Source organism: Eptesicus fuscus, chromosome 5 (assembly GCF_027574615.1).
Source record: "Eptesicus fuscus isolate TK198812 chromosome 5, DD_ASM_mEF_20220401, whole genome shotgun sequence".
Lineage (NCBI taxonomy): Eukaryota > Metazoa > Chordata > Mammalia > Chiroptera > Vespertilionidae > Eptesicus > Eptesicus fuscus.
Genome location: NC_072477.1, coordinates 20557806 through 20578533, shown reverse-complemented (window position 1 = coordinate 20578533; position 20728 = coordinate 20557806). Strand labels below are relative to the sequence as shown.

Genomic DNA, 20728 nt, shown 5'->3' with positions numbered 1-20728 from the left:
GTGCTCTCAACCTGCCCCTAGGCTGACAGCCTCCGTGTGGACAGCAGGCTGATGGAGGCAGGTACGGCCGCACAGAGCAGTCCCACCTTGAGAGGATGCACATACACCATACACATGTCACACATGTGTGCCTGGCAAGAGGGCTGGGCACAGAGGTTGTGAGGACGGGGAGGAGGTCGGATCAGAAAGTACCACCAAGAAACGGCCTGAAAGCAATTAACAAATGAGATCAATAGCTCCCACAACCCTGGTAATTAAAAATCAAGAGGAGCGCTGGATACATGGAAGGAAGGGGAACCCCCCCTTCCGCCTCTCCCAGGGCCACCAAGGATGTGGCACAAGAGGATTAGGAAGAGGTTGGGGCAGGGAAGGGACCACAGGCAGAGAGCCTGGACAGGCCCACAGAAAATCTAACCATGGGAAAAGGGAACGGGGGGCGGAGGGGGCTGTAAGTTTCTTGGACCTAAGTTTCCAGAAGCATGGGATATTTCCAGTCTCTGACCCAGTGGGCTCTTCTAGAAGAGCGGCTCTCTTCCCCTGGGAGCCCATCATGGGGCGGTCACTTCCATCCCGAAGCTGGCCAGCAGGCAGAGGTGGTCTGAAGAGCAGAAAGGGTTGGGTAAGCCATTGGCAGCCCAGAGAATCTCTTCAGAGAGGAGGGAGAGGCGGCCCAGGAGCTTGAGAGTTCCGTCTTGATATAGCCTGTGATCTGGGCACAAAGCAGAAGCCAGAGGGCAGAGGGTAAGAGAGTCAGTCACACTGCATGGGGAGGGCGGGGCCTAGGGAAGCTATGCCTTTCGGAGGCTGCACCCCCTTGGCTGCCCACCCCCCTTCACCTCCTACTGCCTCTAGGAGAGGCCTCGTTTTTCTCAGATACTCCATAATATAGCAATGAATGAAGCAGGGTGGGTTCCGGGGGACTGTGGCAAAATGGAGAGTGTATGCACAGTCCCAACATTACAAGATCTGATTTTTCTAAGGGAAACTGGAAATCCAGATTTTTCTATTTAAAAATCTGATTTTTAAACATAGGCAATCAATTTAAACATTTTAAAAGACATACTTTAAACAAACAGACATGGGGCTTACAGACTGCTACCCTGTGACCACCAGTGTGGGGTGAGGAGATAGGAAACAGGGTCTCTAACCTAACCAAGTGCCTCACTAACCAGACGCCACTGAACAAACCCAGTAATCTCGTGGTGCTCTATTTTCCCCTCCAAAACAGGGATGGAGAGTGCCTGTTCCGCCCACCTCTCTCTAATGCTATGAGGATCGAAAGAGAAGTCAGACAAGTGGCCTAAGAGAAGGATGATGAGGATGAGCAGTGCTAGGTAGGTATGAAACCTGCTCTTCTGCTGGTCAAATCCCAGCAGCCCAAGCCATGCCACCAAATGCCTGACCTACCATCAGCTGTCCCAGGGACTCATGTGGATGGCTCCTAGGAACCCAGGACCCACCAGGCTTACCAGTCCTGTTCCCGTTCTCGCAGGACTCAGCTGAGAAGAAGATGTAATCCACCGTCGTTCCAATACCCAAGGGCATTGTGGTGACCTCTGGGCGGCAATGCTGGGGCAGGAAGTGAGTATATACTGAGGTCAGACGGAGGCAGTGCTGGATGGTGCCTACGGTCCTACAGGGACGGAGAGGATAGTTTCAGTCAGCAAACATTATTGAGCTTTTCTCAAGGTTACTTTCTCTGTGGGTTTTATGAAGTATTTTCAATGAATGATCCCAAGTAACAGTCTCAACAAAAATTCCTCCCCATGCTAATAAGAGGCCGACAGTCTTAGGTAAAATTAGCCTAGAAACAGCACATGCAACTCATTCCCCCTGATGTTCCTCACCCCCACTCTTCCCTTGCCCTGTCCATGGTCAGCACGCTCTTCTGTGAGGCCTCACTCCTTTGAGGAAAAGTGTGTGGGCTTTTCCTCTGCAGGCACCTAGGTGGGTCACCTCTGGCCTCTGTTCACTTGTATGTCCCTCCATACACCAAAAGGCTTAGCAGGTATTGGGGGAAGGGAGAGCTCAACAAAAAATGCTCCCCCAAATTAGCCTTAGGAAGGCCAATAGGAATCTCTCTCATATACTGGAATGCAAGCTGAAGGGAACTAGGAGGAGGATTACCTGGGGGAGACGGGCTCAGGCTCAGGCTCAGACGTGTCTTCCTCTAGAACGGACTCGGCCCAGCCAGCAGGTCGTTCTGTAGAAGACCGGAAAGATGTTTTGTCATTCGCAGACAGTGAAGCAGGGTCAGAACCTTGCACCCTGAAATCCTTCTCAGATCCATGACTGGATTGCTCCCAAAGGGAAAAAGGAAAAATAGTGAAGGGTGGAAAAAAATAATGGATCAAAGTCAGGAACCGCAGGAAGACAGAGGCCTCTAACATTTATCTGCCTTGACTCAGCACCTTCTCTTAAAATTTAAATTTATTTTTAAAAGGTGATGTAGTCAGCTCAGGCTGGCATTGCTCAGTGGTTAGAGCGCTGGCCCACACCCCAAAGGGTCTTGGGTTCGATTCCCAGTCAAGGGCACGTACCTCACTGTAGGTTCCATTCCCAGCCCATTGGAGCAGGAGGGGGAAGCAACCAGGCAATGTCTCTCTCTCACATCGATGTCTCTCTCTCTTTTCCCCCTCACCCCCTCCACTCTCTCTAAAAAAAATCCATGGAAAAAATATCGTCCAGTGAGGATTAACAACAAAAAATAAACTTAAGAAGGTAATATAGTCACATAGTAAAAAAAACAAAATGTTGAGAAAAAAAATCAGTGAGAAATCTTCCTCCCATTCCAGGTCCCTTGCCACACAATTCTCCTCTCCAGAGGCAACCAATGGTACCAAATTTCTGGTATATTCCTCCAGAGATTTTCTATCACACACCATCTATTGTGTGTGTGTATACATATATATATGTGCATATACACATGTACACATATACATACTTTTACATATATATATACATACACACACACACACACACACACACACACACACACACACACACACAGACACACAAAGAAAAAGGCACATTATCAATATCAGGAAAGAAAGAGGGGAAATTATTACAGACCCTACTGACATTAATGGGTGTTATGGACTGAATGTTTGTGTCTCTCCAAAATACATTGAAATCCTAAGCCCCCAATGGGATGGCATTAGGAGCTGGGGCCTTTGGGAGTAATTAGGTCATGTACATGCCCCAACTGGGCCCGGGGATTGAACCTGCAACCCAGAAGACCTCATGAATGGAATTAATGCCCTATGAAGGGATTCCAGAGAGCAAATATCATACTTAATAGTGAGAACAATAACTAAGTTACAGGTCTTACAGTTCTCTATTTCAAACTTATACAGAGTTAAGATAATCAAGACAGTGTGATACTGGCCTAAAGATAGACATATAGGTGAATGGAATATAATCTAGAGTCCAAAAACCCATATGTCCATGGTCAATTGATTTTTCCTAAGGAGAGGGGTGAATGGAAAGTGACTACTAATGGATATAGGGTTCCTTTTGGGGGTAATGATTTTGGTGTTGGTTATACAACTCTGATTATACTATAAGTCACTGGCTTGTATACTTTAAGTGGGTGGATTTTATGGTATGTGCATTTAATCTCAATAAAGGTCTTTTAAAAAAGGATAAGGAAATGTTAAAATTTCATGCCAATAAATTTGATAATTTAGATGAAATGAAATATTCCTTTATATATCTTACATTTCCATGTTAATTTGTTTTATTTTTGTTGCTTTATAAAGAGTTTTTTCATTATACCTCTTTTCTTCTTGTTAATCCTCACCTGAAAATATTTTTTTCCATTGATTTTTAGAAAGAGTAAAAGGAGAATGGAGAAGGAGGAGAGAGGGAGAGAGAGGGAAAGAGAGAAAGAGAGAGAGAGAGAGAAAGAGAGAGAGAGCGAGAGAGAGAGAGAGAGAGAGAAGAATTGATGTGAGAGACACACATTGCCTGGTTGCCTCCTATATGTGCCCCAACTGGGCCCGGGGTGGAACCTGCAAACCAGGTGCATGCCCTTAACCAGGAATCAAACCTCGACCCTTTGGTACATGAGCAAGTACTCTAACCACTAAGCAACACCAGCCAGGGCTTCATTATCTCTCTGAACAAATATGCCATTATTTTTATATATGACTACTATGGCTTTCTGTATATTAATACTGTACTCAGCCTGCGGGATCGGGCCGAAAACCAGCTCTCCGACATCTCCCGAGGGGTCCCGGATTGCAAGAGGGTGCAGGCCAGACCGAGGGACCCCATCAGTGCGTGATCAGGGCCGGGGAGGGACATGGGAGGTTGGCCAGCCGGGCAGAGACCACGGGAGGGCTCCAGGGTATGTCCTGCTGGTCTAGCTCCGTCCCGATTTGCCAGACCCCAGCAGCAAGCTAACCTACTGGTTGCAGCATCTGTTCCCTGCTAGTCAGTACACGTCATAGCAACTGGTCAATCAGTTGACTGTCTGCCCCCTGGTGGTCAGTGCATATCATAGCGAGCAGTTGAGCAGCCTTAGCAAGTCATTAGCATATTATGCTTTGATTGGTTTAACGGATGAACACTGAACACTTAGCATGTTAGGCTTTTATTATATAGAATTAATTCTTGTGCATCTGGACACTTTTGCCTACTCCTTAAATAGGTCAGCAAATGGGCTTATCTAATTGACAGCTGTTTTTTACCCAAACCATCAACTCTAAGAGTTTACTAGTTCTATTTTTCCGTTTTCTAAATTATTTTCATTTTTACCTTCTATCCTTCTGCTTTCTTTCAGTTTGTTCTTTTTTTCTAACTTCTTAAGTTGGATGCCTAATAATTACTTCTATCTTTTTTTATTACTATAAGTTTGTGATTCTAAATATTCTATATTGTTCTATGATTTTTTTCATTGAACAGTTCCAGCTATAATCCTGAAAATATATGGTATCTTAATTATTACTTTTAGATATTCTGCAGTTTCAGTTTAAATTTTACCTTTGACTTAAAAGTTTAAAAAAATTTTTTAATGTTCAAGAGGAAGTATTTTGTTTTTAATTTCTATTTTTATTGCATGTGTGATCAGAGAAAAGTTGACAATACTACTTTACTGTTCAAAATTTATTAAGATTTTTTAGGTGGACTAATACAGCAGTCGCCAACCTTTCAGATCTCATGGACCACCGTCGTCTGCGGACCACTGGTTGGCAACCACTGGTCTAATATATGGTTAACTCTTAAGAATCTCCTATGGATACTCAAAAAGGTGTCTTTGCTCTGCTTTCAGTGTTCAGAGTTTGATATGTACCAATCAGATTTACCTTACAACATGTTACGTAAGTCTTCTACATTCTTAGTTATCTTTTATCTACTTGATCTGTTACAGAGTAAGAAAGATAAATTAAAACCTTTTCCATTAGTTATTTTCTGACTATTATTCCTTGTTAAATCCTGAAGTTTCACATTGTGATTGTGGGTGTAATGTTATTTGGAGCATAAATATTCACAACACTATTTTGAGTCACATCCTTTACCATTATGATATGCCAGAAAAACCACTGACCAGCAGGACACTGAAAATGGTTTCCCTCAACCCCAGGCTCTGTCCACGCAGTGCTGTGTAGACAGCACTGTGCACAGGCAGCACTAGCACACGGGCCACAGCCGCCTCCACCTGCGCTGCAACATCTTCTGGGCCCATTCAGCAAAGCAAGTGGAAGCCACGCAAGTAAGTTCTTCTGCAAGTACAAGGGAAGGGGATAAATTGTGCCATGCATGGGCTAGAGGAGAAGCCGGATTCAGAACTTTCCTGGTTAGAAACTGATCAGACAGCTTTTGCTCTATGGCCATCTCGTCAGTTTGTAAATAGTGGTTTACGAATATCACCTATTAATAATTGTTTTTTCATATAATGCACTTACTTGGGCACATGGTTTGTGGTTAAGTGTTAAAAGACCTGAAGGGTTCAATGTAAGTTCAAAGCTCCAGCGTTTATGTAAACATGCAAGCACTCATTAGAAAGAAAACATAGTAACCCCTTTCAGTGTCTTTATGAACCACACTGGAAAGATAAATAATAATTCAAAATATAAATAAGAGGGGGACTTAAAATTTAGATTCCCTTCTTATTAATTATTCCCTCACAAAGGGAATCACAATGTTTTTTTGTTTTGTTTTAAATATGTTTTTATTTATCTTAGAGAGAAAGAGAGAGAGAAACATTGATGTGAGAAATATGAATCAGCTGCCTCCTGCATGCACCCTGACCAGGGATGGAGCCCGCAACCCAGGCATGTGCCCTGACTGGAAATCGAACCCTTCAAGGCACGAGTTGACGTTCAACCAACCGAGCTACTTCGGCCAAGGCCACAATGTTTATTACACAACTTGGGTGATGTAGAACGCTCCAGTGCGATGCAATGTCGACTTGTAGGTAAGTTAGAGCATCACTACCTAGCACTGCAGTTCCTTTTGCAACTCAGATGCTTCTCATTAAAGTCAGTGTCAGTCAAGTTGACAAGTTTTGATGTGCACAGTGGGTTGGATGACTCTGGTATGGGACTGGAAATATTGTTCAGTAGGACATTTAAACCAGCAGTCGCCAACCTTTCGGACCTCAACCACCGGTTGGCGACCGCCGATTTAAACATATCCTCTAAAAAAAAAGATCACACACTGTGATCTTATTGTACTGCACTTCAGTCTTTCTATTCATGGTCTAAAAATGGTGGTAGCTTTTCAGATTTGGAGTCTTTAAAAGAGATTCATCAGAAAAAATAAATAAATAAAAGAGATTCATCATAGGCCTGTTCAGCCCTATGTGGGGACATGTTCACAGTATGTGGTGAATGGGTGTGTTTACCCAAATTTGATCTCAACTTTTTTTTTAATCCTCACCTGAGGATATTTTTTTCCATTAACATTTAGAGAGAATGAAAGGGAGGGAGGAGAGGGAAGAGAAAAACATCAATGTGAGAGAGATACATCAATTAGTTGCCTTCTGCACATGCCCAACCAGGGGTGGGGAGGGAATCATAACTCAGGTACCTGCCCTTGACTGGGAATCAAACCCACAACCCCTCAGTGTGCAGACCCATGTTCTAACCACTGAACACACCAGCCAGGGCTAATCTCAATTTTGAAAATACTGCTGTTATTTTGCATTGTTAGTGAACTGGGTATTTTCCCCCTACATAATGATTCTACTTACAAAGTGATTGTCAGTATGTATTTTAAAAGATTCTTAGTTTTAATTCAAGAGGAACACTTCCAAGCTCATTCTATGAAGCCAGCATCACCCTAATACCAAAACCAGATAAAGACAACACAATGAAAGAGAATTACAGGCCAATATCCTTCATGAACATAGATACAAAAATCCTCAACAAAATTCTAGCAAATCGGATCCAGCAGTACATCAGAAAGATCATACACCATGACCAAGTAGGATTTATCCCAGGAATGCAAGGGTGGTACAATATCCGCAAATCAATAAACGTGATACATCACATAAACAAATTGAGAGATAAAAATCACATAGTCATATCAATTGATGCAGAAAAAGCAACTGACAAAATCTAACACCCTTTCTTGATAAAAACTCTCAGCAAGATAGGAATAGAAGGATTATACCTCAACATAATAAAAGCCATATATGAAAAATCCACAGCCAACATTATACTCAATGGGCAAAAACTAAAACCATTTCCCCTAAGAACAGGAACAAGACAGGGATGCCCACTCTCACCACTCCTGTTTGACATAGTACTGGAAGTATTAGCCATTGTGATTAGACAAGAAGAAGAAATAAAAGGCATCCAAGTGGGAAAAGAAGAAGTAAAACTATCCTTATTCACAGATGACATGATATTGTACATAGAAAACCCTAAAGACTCCATCAAAAAATTATTAGTCTTAATAAATGAATTCGGCAATGTAGCAGGATACAAAATTAATGCCAAGAAATCTATGGCATTTCTATACACCAATAGTGAACTTACAGAAAGAGAGACTAAAAAACAATCCCATTTACCATCCATCAAAAAAATTAAGATACCTAGGAATAAACTTAACTAAGGAGGTAAAAGACCTGTACGCAGAAAATTACAGGACACTGAAAAAAGAGATAGAGGAAGACAAACAGATGGAAGAACATACCGTGCTCATGGATTGGTAGAATCAACATCATTAAAATGTCCATACTACCCAAAGCAATCTACAGATTCAATGCACTCCCCATTAAAATACCAATGGCATATTTCACAGACCTAGAATGAACTTTCCAAAAATACCCCGAATAGCTGCAGCAATCCTGAGAAAGAAGAACAAAGTAGGTGGGACCTCAATACCAGATAGCAAGCTATATTACAAAGCCACTGTTCTCAAAACAGCCTGGTACTGGCACAAGAACAGACATATAGATCAATGGAACAGAATAGAGAATCCAGATATTGACCCAAACCACTATGCTCAATTAATATTTGACAAAGGAGGCATGAACATACAATGGAGTCAAGACAGTCTCTTCAATAAATGGTGTTGGGAAAATTGGACAGATACATGCAAAAAAATGAAACTAGACCACCAACTTGCACCATACATAAAAATAAACTCAAAATGGATAAAGGATTTAAACATAAGATGGGAAACCAAAAAATACTAGAGGAATCCACAGGCAGCAAAATCTCAGACATATGCCGAAGGAATTTCTTCACCGATGCCTCTCCTAGGGCAATGGAAACTAAAGAGAAAATAAACAAATGGGACTACATCAAAATAAAAAGCTTTTGCATAGCAAAAGAAACCATCAACAAAACAACAAGAAAGCCCACTGCATGGGAGAACATATTTGCATATAAGCCTAACCAATGGACACAGACAACAGGGGGGTGAGGGCATGAGTGGGGGGGGGGAGGCAATGGGGGGATAAGGACACATATGTAATACCTTAATCAATAAATAAATTAAAAAATAAAAGATATTTTTTAAAAAGATTCCTGGTTTTAATTTTGTTAAAACTGAAATGTTTATTTTATGCTTCAAGTACAGCACGGATTTTTTTTTTTTTTAAATAGCCTATTCTTAACATAAAATTGCCTATGTGGGATCCTACTACTGTTTAACCTTAGGATTTTATAATCTTAAAACACTGAGCCCCTGCTTCCCTGCCTGAGCCCAACTGATATAAGCCCTATCCCAGTTCCAACACATGCCATCATCATTATTATTATATGTTGCTACAGTTGTAATAATACATTTACCTTTGCAATTTAAAAAACTGAGCCATTGAAATATTTGCTGCTCTGTGCAAAATGCCAATTTAAATTCCTACAAGAAAAAAATAAATTCATTGCTTACCACCAGTCCTTTTACTACAGTTTTTTTCTAGTCACTGCTTGGTTGTCATAAGTTAGTCTTCTGGCATCTCTCCAAGAAAGGCTTTTGGTGGAGTATAAAATTCATGAGCCATACCTTCTTTCCTTGAAGCCTTGCTCCCATCTTCTAGAGTTGAATGTTAATGTTAAGAAGCCAGACGCCAACCTCATTATTTTTACTCTTAGAAGTAGCCGGATCTTTTTGGTTCAACTGTCCAAAGGATTCTTTTATCTTTGACTTCTGGTAACTTCACTAGGAAGTTAGTGTTTCTTCTCCTATATCATTTTTTTACTAAGATATGGCATATCCTCTCAATCTGATGATTCAGATCTTTTCATCTTTGGAAAATCTTCCCTGAATCACACCTTTAAATATTCCTTTAGTGCCATTATATTGGTTTTCTTCTTTGTTAACTCCAATTATATGTTGCCTTGCCTTATCTTTCACTACTGCCATTTTCTCTCTAGTCCTTTTTATCCTTTTACTTGCTTTTTATTTTCTTCCCCCCACTCCTCTTTGCCTGTCTCGTCTTGTTTTCAGCAATATCTATTCTTTCTTATGCTGCATCCAATTTTGTCTTCATTTTATGTGATTTTTTAAATCTCTTATTCCATTTCTTTCCTCAGCTCTGCAGCTTACATTTCATCTTCTGATGTCTTGCCATGTGCCTGAACTTATGTTTAAAAGGCAATGGTTTTATTTTTGTGCTCTTATTTTATAAAGGCAATTGCTTCATATTTTTATTCATGGAAAAATAATTACAATTTTCATATGCTCCATGGCAAGAAGTTATATCTTTGAAGTAAGGATTCTTTATCTGCCTTTCATTTTTCCTGTTCCTTCCACCTTTTTTTCTTTTAGTATTTTAGTGCAGATCTCATGCTGGTTTCTTTTGGGCAGCCCAGCTTTGAATTAGCTGAGGTTTTGCTACCAGTTATTTATACAAAGTTTATACAAGGGAATTAAAAATGCATACCAAGTAACAGAATTTTCCTTATGACACAGGGTGTGTATGAGTCCTTTTAATCTTTGCTTCTCCCTAGGCCAGTGATGGGCAACCTTTTGAGCTTGGTGTGTCAAACTTCGCCAAAAAACTGAGCATAACTCGGGTAGTGTGTCACTTTGAGGAAAAAACATTATTTCGCAAATGTTTCATCCTCAGGAGCAGCAAATGTTTCATCCTCGGCATGCGGCCGCCTCAGTGGCCGCGTGTCATCAGAAATGGCTACGTGTGTCAGTGCTGACACGCGTGTCATAGGTTCGCCATCACTGCCCTAGGCAAAAGATATGTAGCCCTGAATATCCCCCCTGCCATTTAGACTGCTCGATGCAAATATGCTTGATTCCTTAATCAGTCTTCCATCCACTGCCTCTTAGGCCTAAAACAGGTTGAGATAATGTCCTATTACGGCCTGGGCATCCTTTCCTTATTGATGAAACAAGGATTTTGGTTTGGTGCCTCAGGTACACGCCTCACCTTGAAGGAAGGCACTCTGCTGGTTCTTTTTGGAATCCATACGCCTCACAGATAAATCTCTCCACACTTCCTCCAACACCCCTGCATGATCTCTAGTGCTTCTCACAGCCATTCCACTGTGTTGTGGTTTATGGTTTCAGATACCTTAGATCTTGTATTGTTCAAGATGGAGTTTACGTTTCCTTATTCCATTTTCCTTGTTGCTTCAAAGTGGTTTCAGAGTCAAGAAGAGTAGAATGTCAAGTATGCTCTACTACGTTCAGTCTGGAAGTTCTCAGTAGGACTAACTATTTATTACAACCAAGGCTACTGTCACCTTTTGATTCTCAGAGCCCTAGCACATCCATCTTCTCTCCTATATATGGTGCCTACATGCTAGTTAGTAGCAACTTTGGCCTAAAAAGGGTAAGTGGCTTCCTTAAGGTCTCAGAGCTGGTTAGAACCCAGGTCTTGATTCCTGGTCCATGTTCTCATGACACTGCACATCAATGCATGTGTCTGGCCACTAAACTCCACTGACCTTCCTTCTAAGCTAAGGTGACCAGATTTTAACATTGGTAAAGCGAGACACCATTGACCTGGGGGGGAGGGGGGTTCTTGATTAAAAATTTGGTCTATATAGAGCAACAAAAATTTTCATAGAACACAAAAATAGTATTGTAATATATTTTTTAAAATTTCAACAAGTTCAATTTACAAATATAATAAAAAATTATGTATAGTATTATTTTATTCTTTGGCATATTTCTCATTTGAGTGAATTTTTTTTTAGTTGATTGCTGTCGTTGTTTAAAAGGTCATGAATTTGCCGTAACGTAAGTCGTTAGTGTCACTTTCAAGGCCGGCGCTAGACTTTTTGCCGCCACTATAAAATATAAGTAATACGAGTACTGTCTGCTAAATTCAAGAAAATTTATGTATTTATGAAATAAATAAATTACTTACCTAAATTATCTGAATAGCTGATTTGTAATGACATCACTTGTTTAACTAGCTTACTAGCACGCAGTACGATGTGTATCGTCTGAGAGACAGTTACAAAATGTTTTCGTCGTTGCCAATCCCAAAAAATGCCATTGTTCATTAAGTCCAAACAATGGTGGTCGAATTCTAACAACTGATCAACAATGCGAACTTTGATAAGCAGTTCTCGATAATCAGTTCTCAACTATTATTTGTTATTATTAAAGTTTAACATTATAAAATTAACAAAAATAATATAAAACTCATATCCTGGCTAAATAGCCACATGGCCGCCGAAAACCTTATATTCCCTTCCCGTTCTCCCGCCATTCCCTAGCTTGTCGTGCATTCTTTCCAAAAATCGGGACTTTTTTAAAACGTCGCGGGACGTGGGACAAATTGTTAAAAATTGGGACTGTCCTGCTAAAAGCGGGACGTCTGGTCACCTTATTCTAAGCCTACTTATAACCAGAAGCTGACCTCTAAGAATCAGGTTGAGGAAAGACTGTGAAATCATATAATTGACAAATATCAGGGGTAAAGAGGTTTTAAAAATAAAACAACTTAGTTTCATTACCTGGCTTAGTATCTGTCACTCCTTCCATAAGAACCAGTCCTGCTGGTCGCTGACAGGCAACACTGCAGAAGCGGAAACGAAGCAGGAAGTCTCGGCTATATTTACGTCTCTCTGTAAACCAGGACAAGCCACACAGTAAAAGAAAGGAAGAGGAGCCACTTGCTGAGCCCTCCTTAATATCAAGAAGCTGCCAGCATAGGGACAGGGGAAATCTGGCTCAGAAGACAAGGAGGTGTTCCAACGGCTACGACTTAAAGTTGTAGAATCATTGGGTGACCATGAGGACAGTGAGAAAAACAAAGACCTTGCTAAGGGAACTGAGGGGATTCTACTTTCTCGCCAGCTTTCTTTCAAAATGGGCATGAAGGCACAGCCACCAGGAACATGGCACATGCTCACCTGATCTCTTGGAATGACGGGAGGTGACATACTGACAGCCATCAGTGATGCCCAGGGCACTGGGCCATAGTGGGGCCTGCAGCTTCCTCTGGTAAAGCTGATGGGAGAAGTCTTCCTGTCCAGACACCTACAAGGAAAGAGCAGGTGGGAATGAGGAAACCAAGATGAAAAAAGAAAATAGCCCATTTTGGGGGACATGCAGACAAACATACACACACACACATTCATATACTACATACACAATATAAGCAAAACGTAAGTCTTAGGGGAAGGTTAAAAATAAGAAACTAAAACTTTTTTTTTTTTTTTTTTTACTAAAAACACGGAAATGTCCATGAGACAGGAATAAGGGATAAGAGAATGAGGTGTGTGAGTGACAGAGAATAGAACTGTATGAACATGTGATCCCCTAACTTTTACCTCAGAAAAATCTTCACAATTCTCCACAGAGAATATCAACTTTCGGCAGCTTTAATGTGCAAGGGGAAAAGGTTTATCCTGATCTTTGGATCTTCTGGATCAAGGTCTAGCATCGTAAGCCTATTATTGGGAAACCACAGGGTTGAGCCAAATGATACATGCACCAAAGCACTTTACTTACGTCACCATCCTCAGTCAAAGCCTGGGAACGGACAGAAGGCAGTAGGGGAAACATTCGGCAACATCAGCCATTTGCATATCTCCAACGTGTGTAGCAAAATTCCCTTCATTTCATTTAACAACAAATATGTGAATGCCAACTATGTGTAGGACACGAACTAAGTGCTAGGAAGAAAGCAGTGATAGGCACAATCTCTTTGCCCTTGAAGGACGTTAATTTCAGATATGCCATCTGAAGTAAAACAGACCTGGAATTTAATGGCTGTATGACTTTGGGCAAGTTAGTTAACTCTCTTGGGTTCAATATCCTGTACTATAAAATGGGATAATGATACCACATGTAATTACGAGTTGATAATAATAATCACTACCAAAGTATGACTGCTTCCTTTCAAGTAGGAACTGTAAAACACTTCAAGTGCATTATTTTATTTAACCCATCAAACAAACAAACACCTCTGAAGGTCCCACTATATCCCCAAAGTCTGGATCAGGCAAATGGGGCTTTCGGAAGTTAAGTAACTTGACCAAGGTGGGAGAGCGGGGATTCAAAATGAGTGCTCTTAATCACCACACCTAACGGTGCCACACAAGGTAGGCACTTAGTAAATTCTTTGCCTGTTTCCTGAGCTCCTTGATTACAGCAATCTTCTGGCAGGATAATGCCTTTCACATGTGGCAACCAAGACATTGCTGGCACCTGAGTAACCTCATTAAAAGCCCACAATGCTCAATAATAATTCAGTCATTTTATGTCCTTTCTCCACTGTGCCTTGCCAAAAGCTAAGCAAAAAGTTGGATGGATCAGTCAAAGCAAAACAGAGGAACAGGGAGATTAAGTGACATTAAAAATTAGCTAAAAAATTAGCACAAGCTGAATGCCCATGAGCACAGCTAAATAAACTATGATAAACTATGAGATATCTGTGCTATCAACATTCAGCCATTAAAAAGAATAAGAGAGATCCATATATACATTGCTAAGTGAAAAAAAGCTACAAAATAAAATATATCATGTTTATAAACACACACACACGATAGATTATATACCAGCTGTTAGAAGCACAGATAGTGCTGGAGGGTGAGAGCTCTGGGGCCAGACCACCCAGCTACAAATCCTGGCTCCGTCACGAATGACCTGCATTAAGAGCAGGGGTCCTCAAACTTTTTAAACAGGGGGCCAGTTCACTGTCCCTCAGACAGTTGGAGAGCCGGACTATAGTTTAAAAAAAAACTATGAACAAATTCCTATGCACACTGCACATATCTTATTTTGAAGTAAAAAAACAAAATGGCAAAAACACCCGCATGTGGCCCGCGGGCAGTAGTTTGAGGACGCCTGATCCAGAGTAAGCAAATTACTAATTTCTCTGTGCCTTAAGTTTCCTTATTTGTAAAATGGAGGCAATGATAGAAATTATGAAAATTAATGAATACATATAAAGTGCTTAAAATAGCACCTGGCACATAGTAATTGCTTAATAAATGTAAATTAAGATTATATTATCACGGGAACATCAATATCACTATAAATGCATAAAAACAAACTGGAAAAATGCCACCAAACTTCAGCTATTACTTGACTCTAAGGGGAGAGGCAGGGATTGTAGGTAATAAAAGGGGCTTTGGCCTGATTTTATGATATTTGAATTCTTTCAAGGATGTACTTAGGTATTACTTATAGACGCAAAATAAATTAATGATAAAGACTGAAAGGATTCCAGTATGCCAAAGGCACTCAAGGGTTCCTAACTTCCAGGTTTCGGGTACAAGAAAGCTGGAGGGGGTCAGAACCGGGATAACTGAAGTCCCTGCCACAGAAGTAGCGCTGGTGCCACACCCAAGCCTCTCCCTAGGCCGTGTTCCCACCCGCAGTGGTCTGCCCATTTCACCTTCCAGGCTGGCATCCCATCGTATTGGAGCTCTCCGTCCCTGATGAAGTTGTAGAGAGGTGAATCAGGGACGGAATTCAGGTCCCCACACAGGATGATGGGGCAGTGGCTGCCATCTGACAACCTAGCCACCTTGTCCACTTCAGCCAAGAGAATGGCCATCTGGGCCAACTTGACATCACCCCGGCGTGGGTTGTACAGGATGTGGGTATTAGCCACACATAATGGGGCCACCGACACTTGCCCCAGGCCTTCTGGGACTAGTGGCTGCAGCAGCAACACTAAGCCCACGTTATCCCGATTGAGGAGCTCCAAGCCAGGCCGGAAGTACTCCACAGGGCTGGCGCAAAGCAGACGGAATCTCGTGGGCTTGTAGCAGACAGCACAGCCATCCGTCTTACACCCGGTCCTCCTCTTGTAGAAACAGGTAAAGCCTGCAGGAACACCCCACCAAGAAGATGGATCAGAGTCCTTGAACCCTGAATCCCTCCAACCAGTAGCAGTAACCCAGGTGGGTGTGCAGAAGGCATTGCTCCTGCTGCTCAGTAATGGGAGTCCTTGCCCTTGCCAATTCCCTGGCTCTGCAGAGGTTCCCTGACAGTTTCAACCAGACGACTGAGAGGCTCTAAAAAGGGAAAGAAGGAGAGAAGGGTTGAAGCAATATAAGTTGACAGGGAAAGCATGGAATCTAAAGTCAGACAAGTTGGCCCTGGCCAGTGTGACTCAGTGGATAGCGTCGGCCTGTGCACCAAAGGGTCTTGGGTTCCATTCCCAGTCAAGGGCACATACCTGAATTGCAGGCTCAATCCCCCAGGAAATGTGTGGGAGGCAACCAACTGATGTGTCTCTCTCATTCTCACACTAATGTTTCTCTCTCTCCCCCACTCTCACTCACTCTTTCTCTCTTCCTCTCTCTCTCTCTATCTCTCTATCTCTATCTCTATCTCTATCTCTATCTCTATCTCTATCTCCCTATCCCACCCTTCCCTCCCTTTCAGTCTCTAAAAATCAATGGAGCCCTAGCTGGTTTGCTCAGTGGATAGAGCGTCAGCCAAGGACTGAAGGGTCCCGGGTTGGATCCTGGTCAAGGACCCATGCTTGGGTTGTGGGCTCCCAGTAGAGGAAGTGCAGGAAGCAGCCAATCAATGATTCTCTCTCATCAGAGATGTTTCTATCTCTCTCTCCCTCACCCTTCCTCTCTGAAATCAATAAAAAAAAAATATTTTTTTAAAAGAATGGAAACATGTCAAAAAATAAAAATAAATGGAAAAAATAACCTCGGGTAAGGATTAACAAAAAATAATAGTAATAAAATAAAGTCACACAAGCTGGAGTTCTAGCTCCACAACCTACTAGCTTTGTAGTTTTGTGACCCTGAGCAAGTCACAGAAATTTTGAGAAACTCAGTTTCCTCATTGTAAACTGGCAATAATAATACTCGGGCTCACAGGTTTGGTTACTTTAAGAATTAAAGGGCAACATGTCACAATTAATTTAAAACTTCTAACTCTACTTTCTTTTTCACCCACATAAAGAAGGAGCTAGCTCGAAGGTGAGACTGAAGGTTTACTGAGACAAAGGAAAAACATGGTGTCTTCGGAGAGAGCAGACAGGGCTGTAGGAACAAAGACTGGCACACATGCCAGGGAGCTGCATTACCCATCATTCGCAGCGAGGGCTCCAGCTGCTCCCAGTAATGATCTTCCTGGACTTCCTGAAGACACAGGATCTGGGGAATTTACAAGGAAACCAATCACTCTAGAATGCCCAGAGTGCTGAATGGGACTCCCACCCCAGGAGTAGGCAGCGGGCAGGTGGGAAGCTGCTGTGGGTCTCAGGCACTGAACCTTCCCACAAGTCTGAGAGCCAGCCCCAGCAAGAACAGGCCAGAGTGAAGCTGAGGAGACCAGACACATACACTGGATTTTTCCCTCAAGTCTCCCTCCCTGCACAAAGGTGCCGGAAAGTGCACCTAGGGAAAGTCGTCTCAGCATCTGCCAAAACTCACTGACTTCAGGCAGGCAGGCTCCAGCCCCAGGAAGGACTCCAATCATGTGGACAGCTATGGGAATGACTCATTTTCTAAGAGCATTGGGAAACAGCCCAGGGCCAAAGCAAATGCAAGACGCACTGCCCTCCCGCTCTTCACTCACATCAGGGTCCCAGTGCTGGAATTCCTGCATGAGATTTGCAAAGCGATAGTTCCAATTGAGGATGTCCGGGTGGCAATGCAGATAGAGCTCGGAGCTCTGCTGCATCAGGTCCTGGGCCAGGATGTTATAGGACATCAGAGTGAACTGGAACTGAGGGCCATCCCCTGCCTCCAGGCCCTGCGCATCTAGCTGAGTGGAGAAATCCTCCCATTCTCGCCACAGGATTTCTGCAAAGGGGTTGGGAAGAAGAGGTCACGACAAGTACATGTTACCCACAGGCTCCACCATCTCCACCCGTCTCAGTGATACTGTGTCTCAAATATTTTCACCTTCCATGTCACCCATCCCTCTCTGTGGCCATCTGAGCAGAACTCTAAGGACGTTCTCACATTAGACAGTAAGCTCCATAAGGCCAGAGACAATCTTGGGCTGTTCACTACTGTACTCCCAGTACCTAGCATAATGCCTGGCACCTAGTGCATGCTCAATAAATACAGGCTCACACTTTTGACAAATCCATTGGTCTTTGGGGAGTCACTTAGATCAGTGGTCGGCAAACTGCGGCTCATGAGCCACATGCGGCTCTTTGGCCCCTTGAGTGTGACTCTTCCACAAAATACCACGTGCGGGCACACACGTACAGTGCTATTGAAACTTCGTGGCCCATGCGCAGAAGTCGGCTTTCGGCTCTCAAAAGAAATTTCAGTCGTTGTACTGTTGATATTTGGCTCTGTTGACTAATGAGTTTGCCGACCACTGACTTAGATGCATGTGCCAATGGTCACTTGAGGTTAAAGACTCTTCTCAAATAATCTCAACCTTGGACATTTTCTAACCTCTAAATCTGGAAAAGTTTGTAGGGCTAGAAACCACTCATCCCCCATCTCCCTTAAAGCATGGAGCTGCATAGTGGATTTCAAACCTATCTGAGCCACAGAACTCATTCTTCACATTTTAATGGAAGCCCGGTATGTGCCACAGATAAAACTGGAGTCGTTCTGTTGAGGCACAGAGCGGAGGCCCCGAGGGCTCTCCACCTCCTCCCAAGAAGCCCTTGGATCACCTCCAGAGAAACAGTCGCATGGAGAATCACAACTAGGATCTGCTTCGTTCTGCCATTACCTCCGAGCTATGTAACTTTAGGCATGTCCCGCCTCTTCTCTGCACTGGCATTATTTCCTCGGAGAGACCAGGGGCTAGATGAGAGGATTTCTAAAACCCATCTAGATCTGGCACGGCAAGAGTCTTAGCAAAAAGAATGCGGTGGCAGAGTTGGCAGAGTTCCCCACCGAGCATCTTCTTTAGCAATGGCTCTGCCCACACCCACGACAACCTGACAACCTGCTACCCTGGCTCTCTCAGCCAGCTGTCAGACTCACCATGATAAGGAATTTCTACTGGGGGAGGCTGCAACTGCCCCAGGCCCTCAAAGGACCAGATGGGAGCCTCTTCCTGGGGCAGAGGCTCAGGTGCTAGGCTCCAGGCGACCACTGCGGGGTCCTCTTCCCACTCCTCTGCAGCCAGTGCACCCATTGGGAGGATGGTGCAGTCTGCATACTGAGGGCCTGCCTGCATGGGGACAGCTGCCCACACGGGGCCCTCGCCCTCTGGCAGCGATTCCTCTCCTAGGACCTCGGGGGAAGGCTCCTCTAGGTTCTCTGCTGCCTGCAGGTCACTCAGCTGCCTGCTGCACCACTTGTCCTCGGAAGCGGCATCCTGTTCTCCAGGATAATCCATCAGGAGTGCCAAGCTGCTCTGGGCTAGTCCCTTATCTACTAGGGGACCCTCGCTCACAGTCGAGAACACCTGGCTCGACCCTTCTTCTCGCCACTGCTGCAGCAGGCCCTCACACTCTTCCTGGTCCAGGCCCTGAGGGGCCATGGCAAAGTCACCCTCTACCTGGGGGGACGAGCTCTTCGCCAGGAGGGCATTTTTTCGACAGGTGAAGAAAGCATCTAGGAAGAAAGCCAAAATACCATGTTATAAGATGACAGCATCACCCCTCCCACACTCTTTTCCCAACTAGAATGTGAATCCCATACAAGTAAGAATCATATTCACGGGGACCCTCCCCCACATCCCCCAAGTGGGAGTCCGTTCTGGGGGACTCTTTCCCCCTCCCCACGTGGGAGTCTGTACTTGTTCTTTAATAAATTTCCACCTTTGCTATTAAAAAAAAAAGAAGAATCATATTCACTTTGCTCATCATGGTTCCATCACTGAGCCTACCCATCTTAGTGCCTGGAACTTCATCATCATCAGAGCCAAGTGCTTACTATGTGGCAGGCACTATTCTAAGTGCTTTGCAAGTACTGACTAACCTATATAGTAGGGATCTGATAAATATTCAGTGTGGGAATAAAGAACGGCTGACCCACATAACCTAGGGCAGAGATGGTCACATATAAACACACCTCTTTATCTCGAGGTTAAGACTCCTATGAAACATCAACTCTCTGGTTCTAAGAGCCACTTGCATTGGAACCAGCACTTGACCATGAGTTAGAACGGTGGGCTATGGTCTAGCACTGAAGTTAATAAAATTATGTGACCTTGGACAATGCCCCTAGTGAGATGGACTTGCTCTTGACTGTGAAATGGGGACAGGGGACGTGTGAACTACATAATCTCCAAGAGCTTTTCTAGTTCTATACGCCCCCTGGTCTATGAATGCATTCCAAAAGAAAAAGCCCTAAAGTAGACAAGAAAGGTGTCTCAAAAGCTATATAATTTACTTCTTTTTTATTGTTGTGAATCCTCACCAGAGGACATTTTTTCCATTGATTTTTGGAGCGAGTGGGAGGGACGGAGGGAGGGGAAGAGGGAGTGAAGGAGAGAGAGAGAGAGAGAGAGAGAAACTTCGTTGTGAGAGACACATCGATTGGTTGCCTCCCAAACACGCCCCAATCAGAACCTAAAACCCAGGTAGGTGCCCTTGACTGGGAATTGAATCCGAGACCCTTTGGTACATGGGCCAACTCTCTAACCACTGAGCAACACCAGGGGGCGGGGCTACAATTTACTTCTTAACAAAAACCCTTGGTCTCTTGTCAAAGTTAATTATTCTACTCACAAATTTTCACAAACTTCATTAGCTTTCCCATTCCATAACACAACAGAGGCTGTAAATCAGGTGCCAACAAGTGACAGCAAGAGACAGCTGTCACCTTTCTGCTACAGCAGCCACAAATGACGGCCAACAGGCAAGAAAGCAAGTGGGCAAAACTCTAAAATTAGGGCACCCAAACTCGAGGCTCAGTACTTTGGTCCGAACCAACACTCCTTACACACCAAGTCCCTTATT

The 20728-nt window shown here is 43.3% G+C and overlaps 1 protein-coding gene across 3 annotated transcripts in view; it reads right to left on the bottom strand.

Annotated features, from left to right (window-relative positions):
* Positions 1 to 237: 237 nt before the first annotated feature.
* The window catches only part of ANGEL1 (angel homolog 1), a 32526-nt gene continuing 12035 nt past the window's right edge, over positions 238 to 20728 (bottom strand). For all 3 annotated transcript variants that reach the window (XM_054715886.1, XM_028141328.2, XM_028141330.2), the window contains 9 exons: positions 18804 to 19379; positions 17425 to 17651; positions 16931 to 17000; positions 15272 to 15705; positions 12780 to 12906; positions 12381 to 12491; positions 2128 to 2203; positions 1470 to 1633; positions 238 to 709 (listed from right to left, as the gene is read on the bottom strand). In XM_054715886.1, the coding sequence (XP_054571861.1) occupies positions 549 to 709; positions 1470 to 1633; positions 2128 to 2203; positions 12381 to 12491; positions 12780 to 12906; positions 15272 to 15705; positions 16931 to 17000; positions 17425 to 17651; positions 18804 to 19379 (1946 nt within the window). In that variant the 3' untranslated portion in view covers positions 238 to 548. The remainder of the gene's footprint in view (positions 710 to 1469; positions 1634 to 2127; positions 2204 to 12380; positions 12492 to 12779; positions 12907 to 15271; positions 15706 to 16930; positions 17001 to 17424; positions 17652 to 18803; positions 19380 to 20728) is intronic.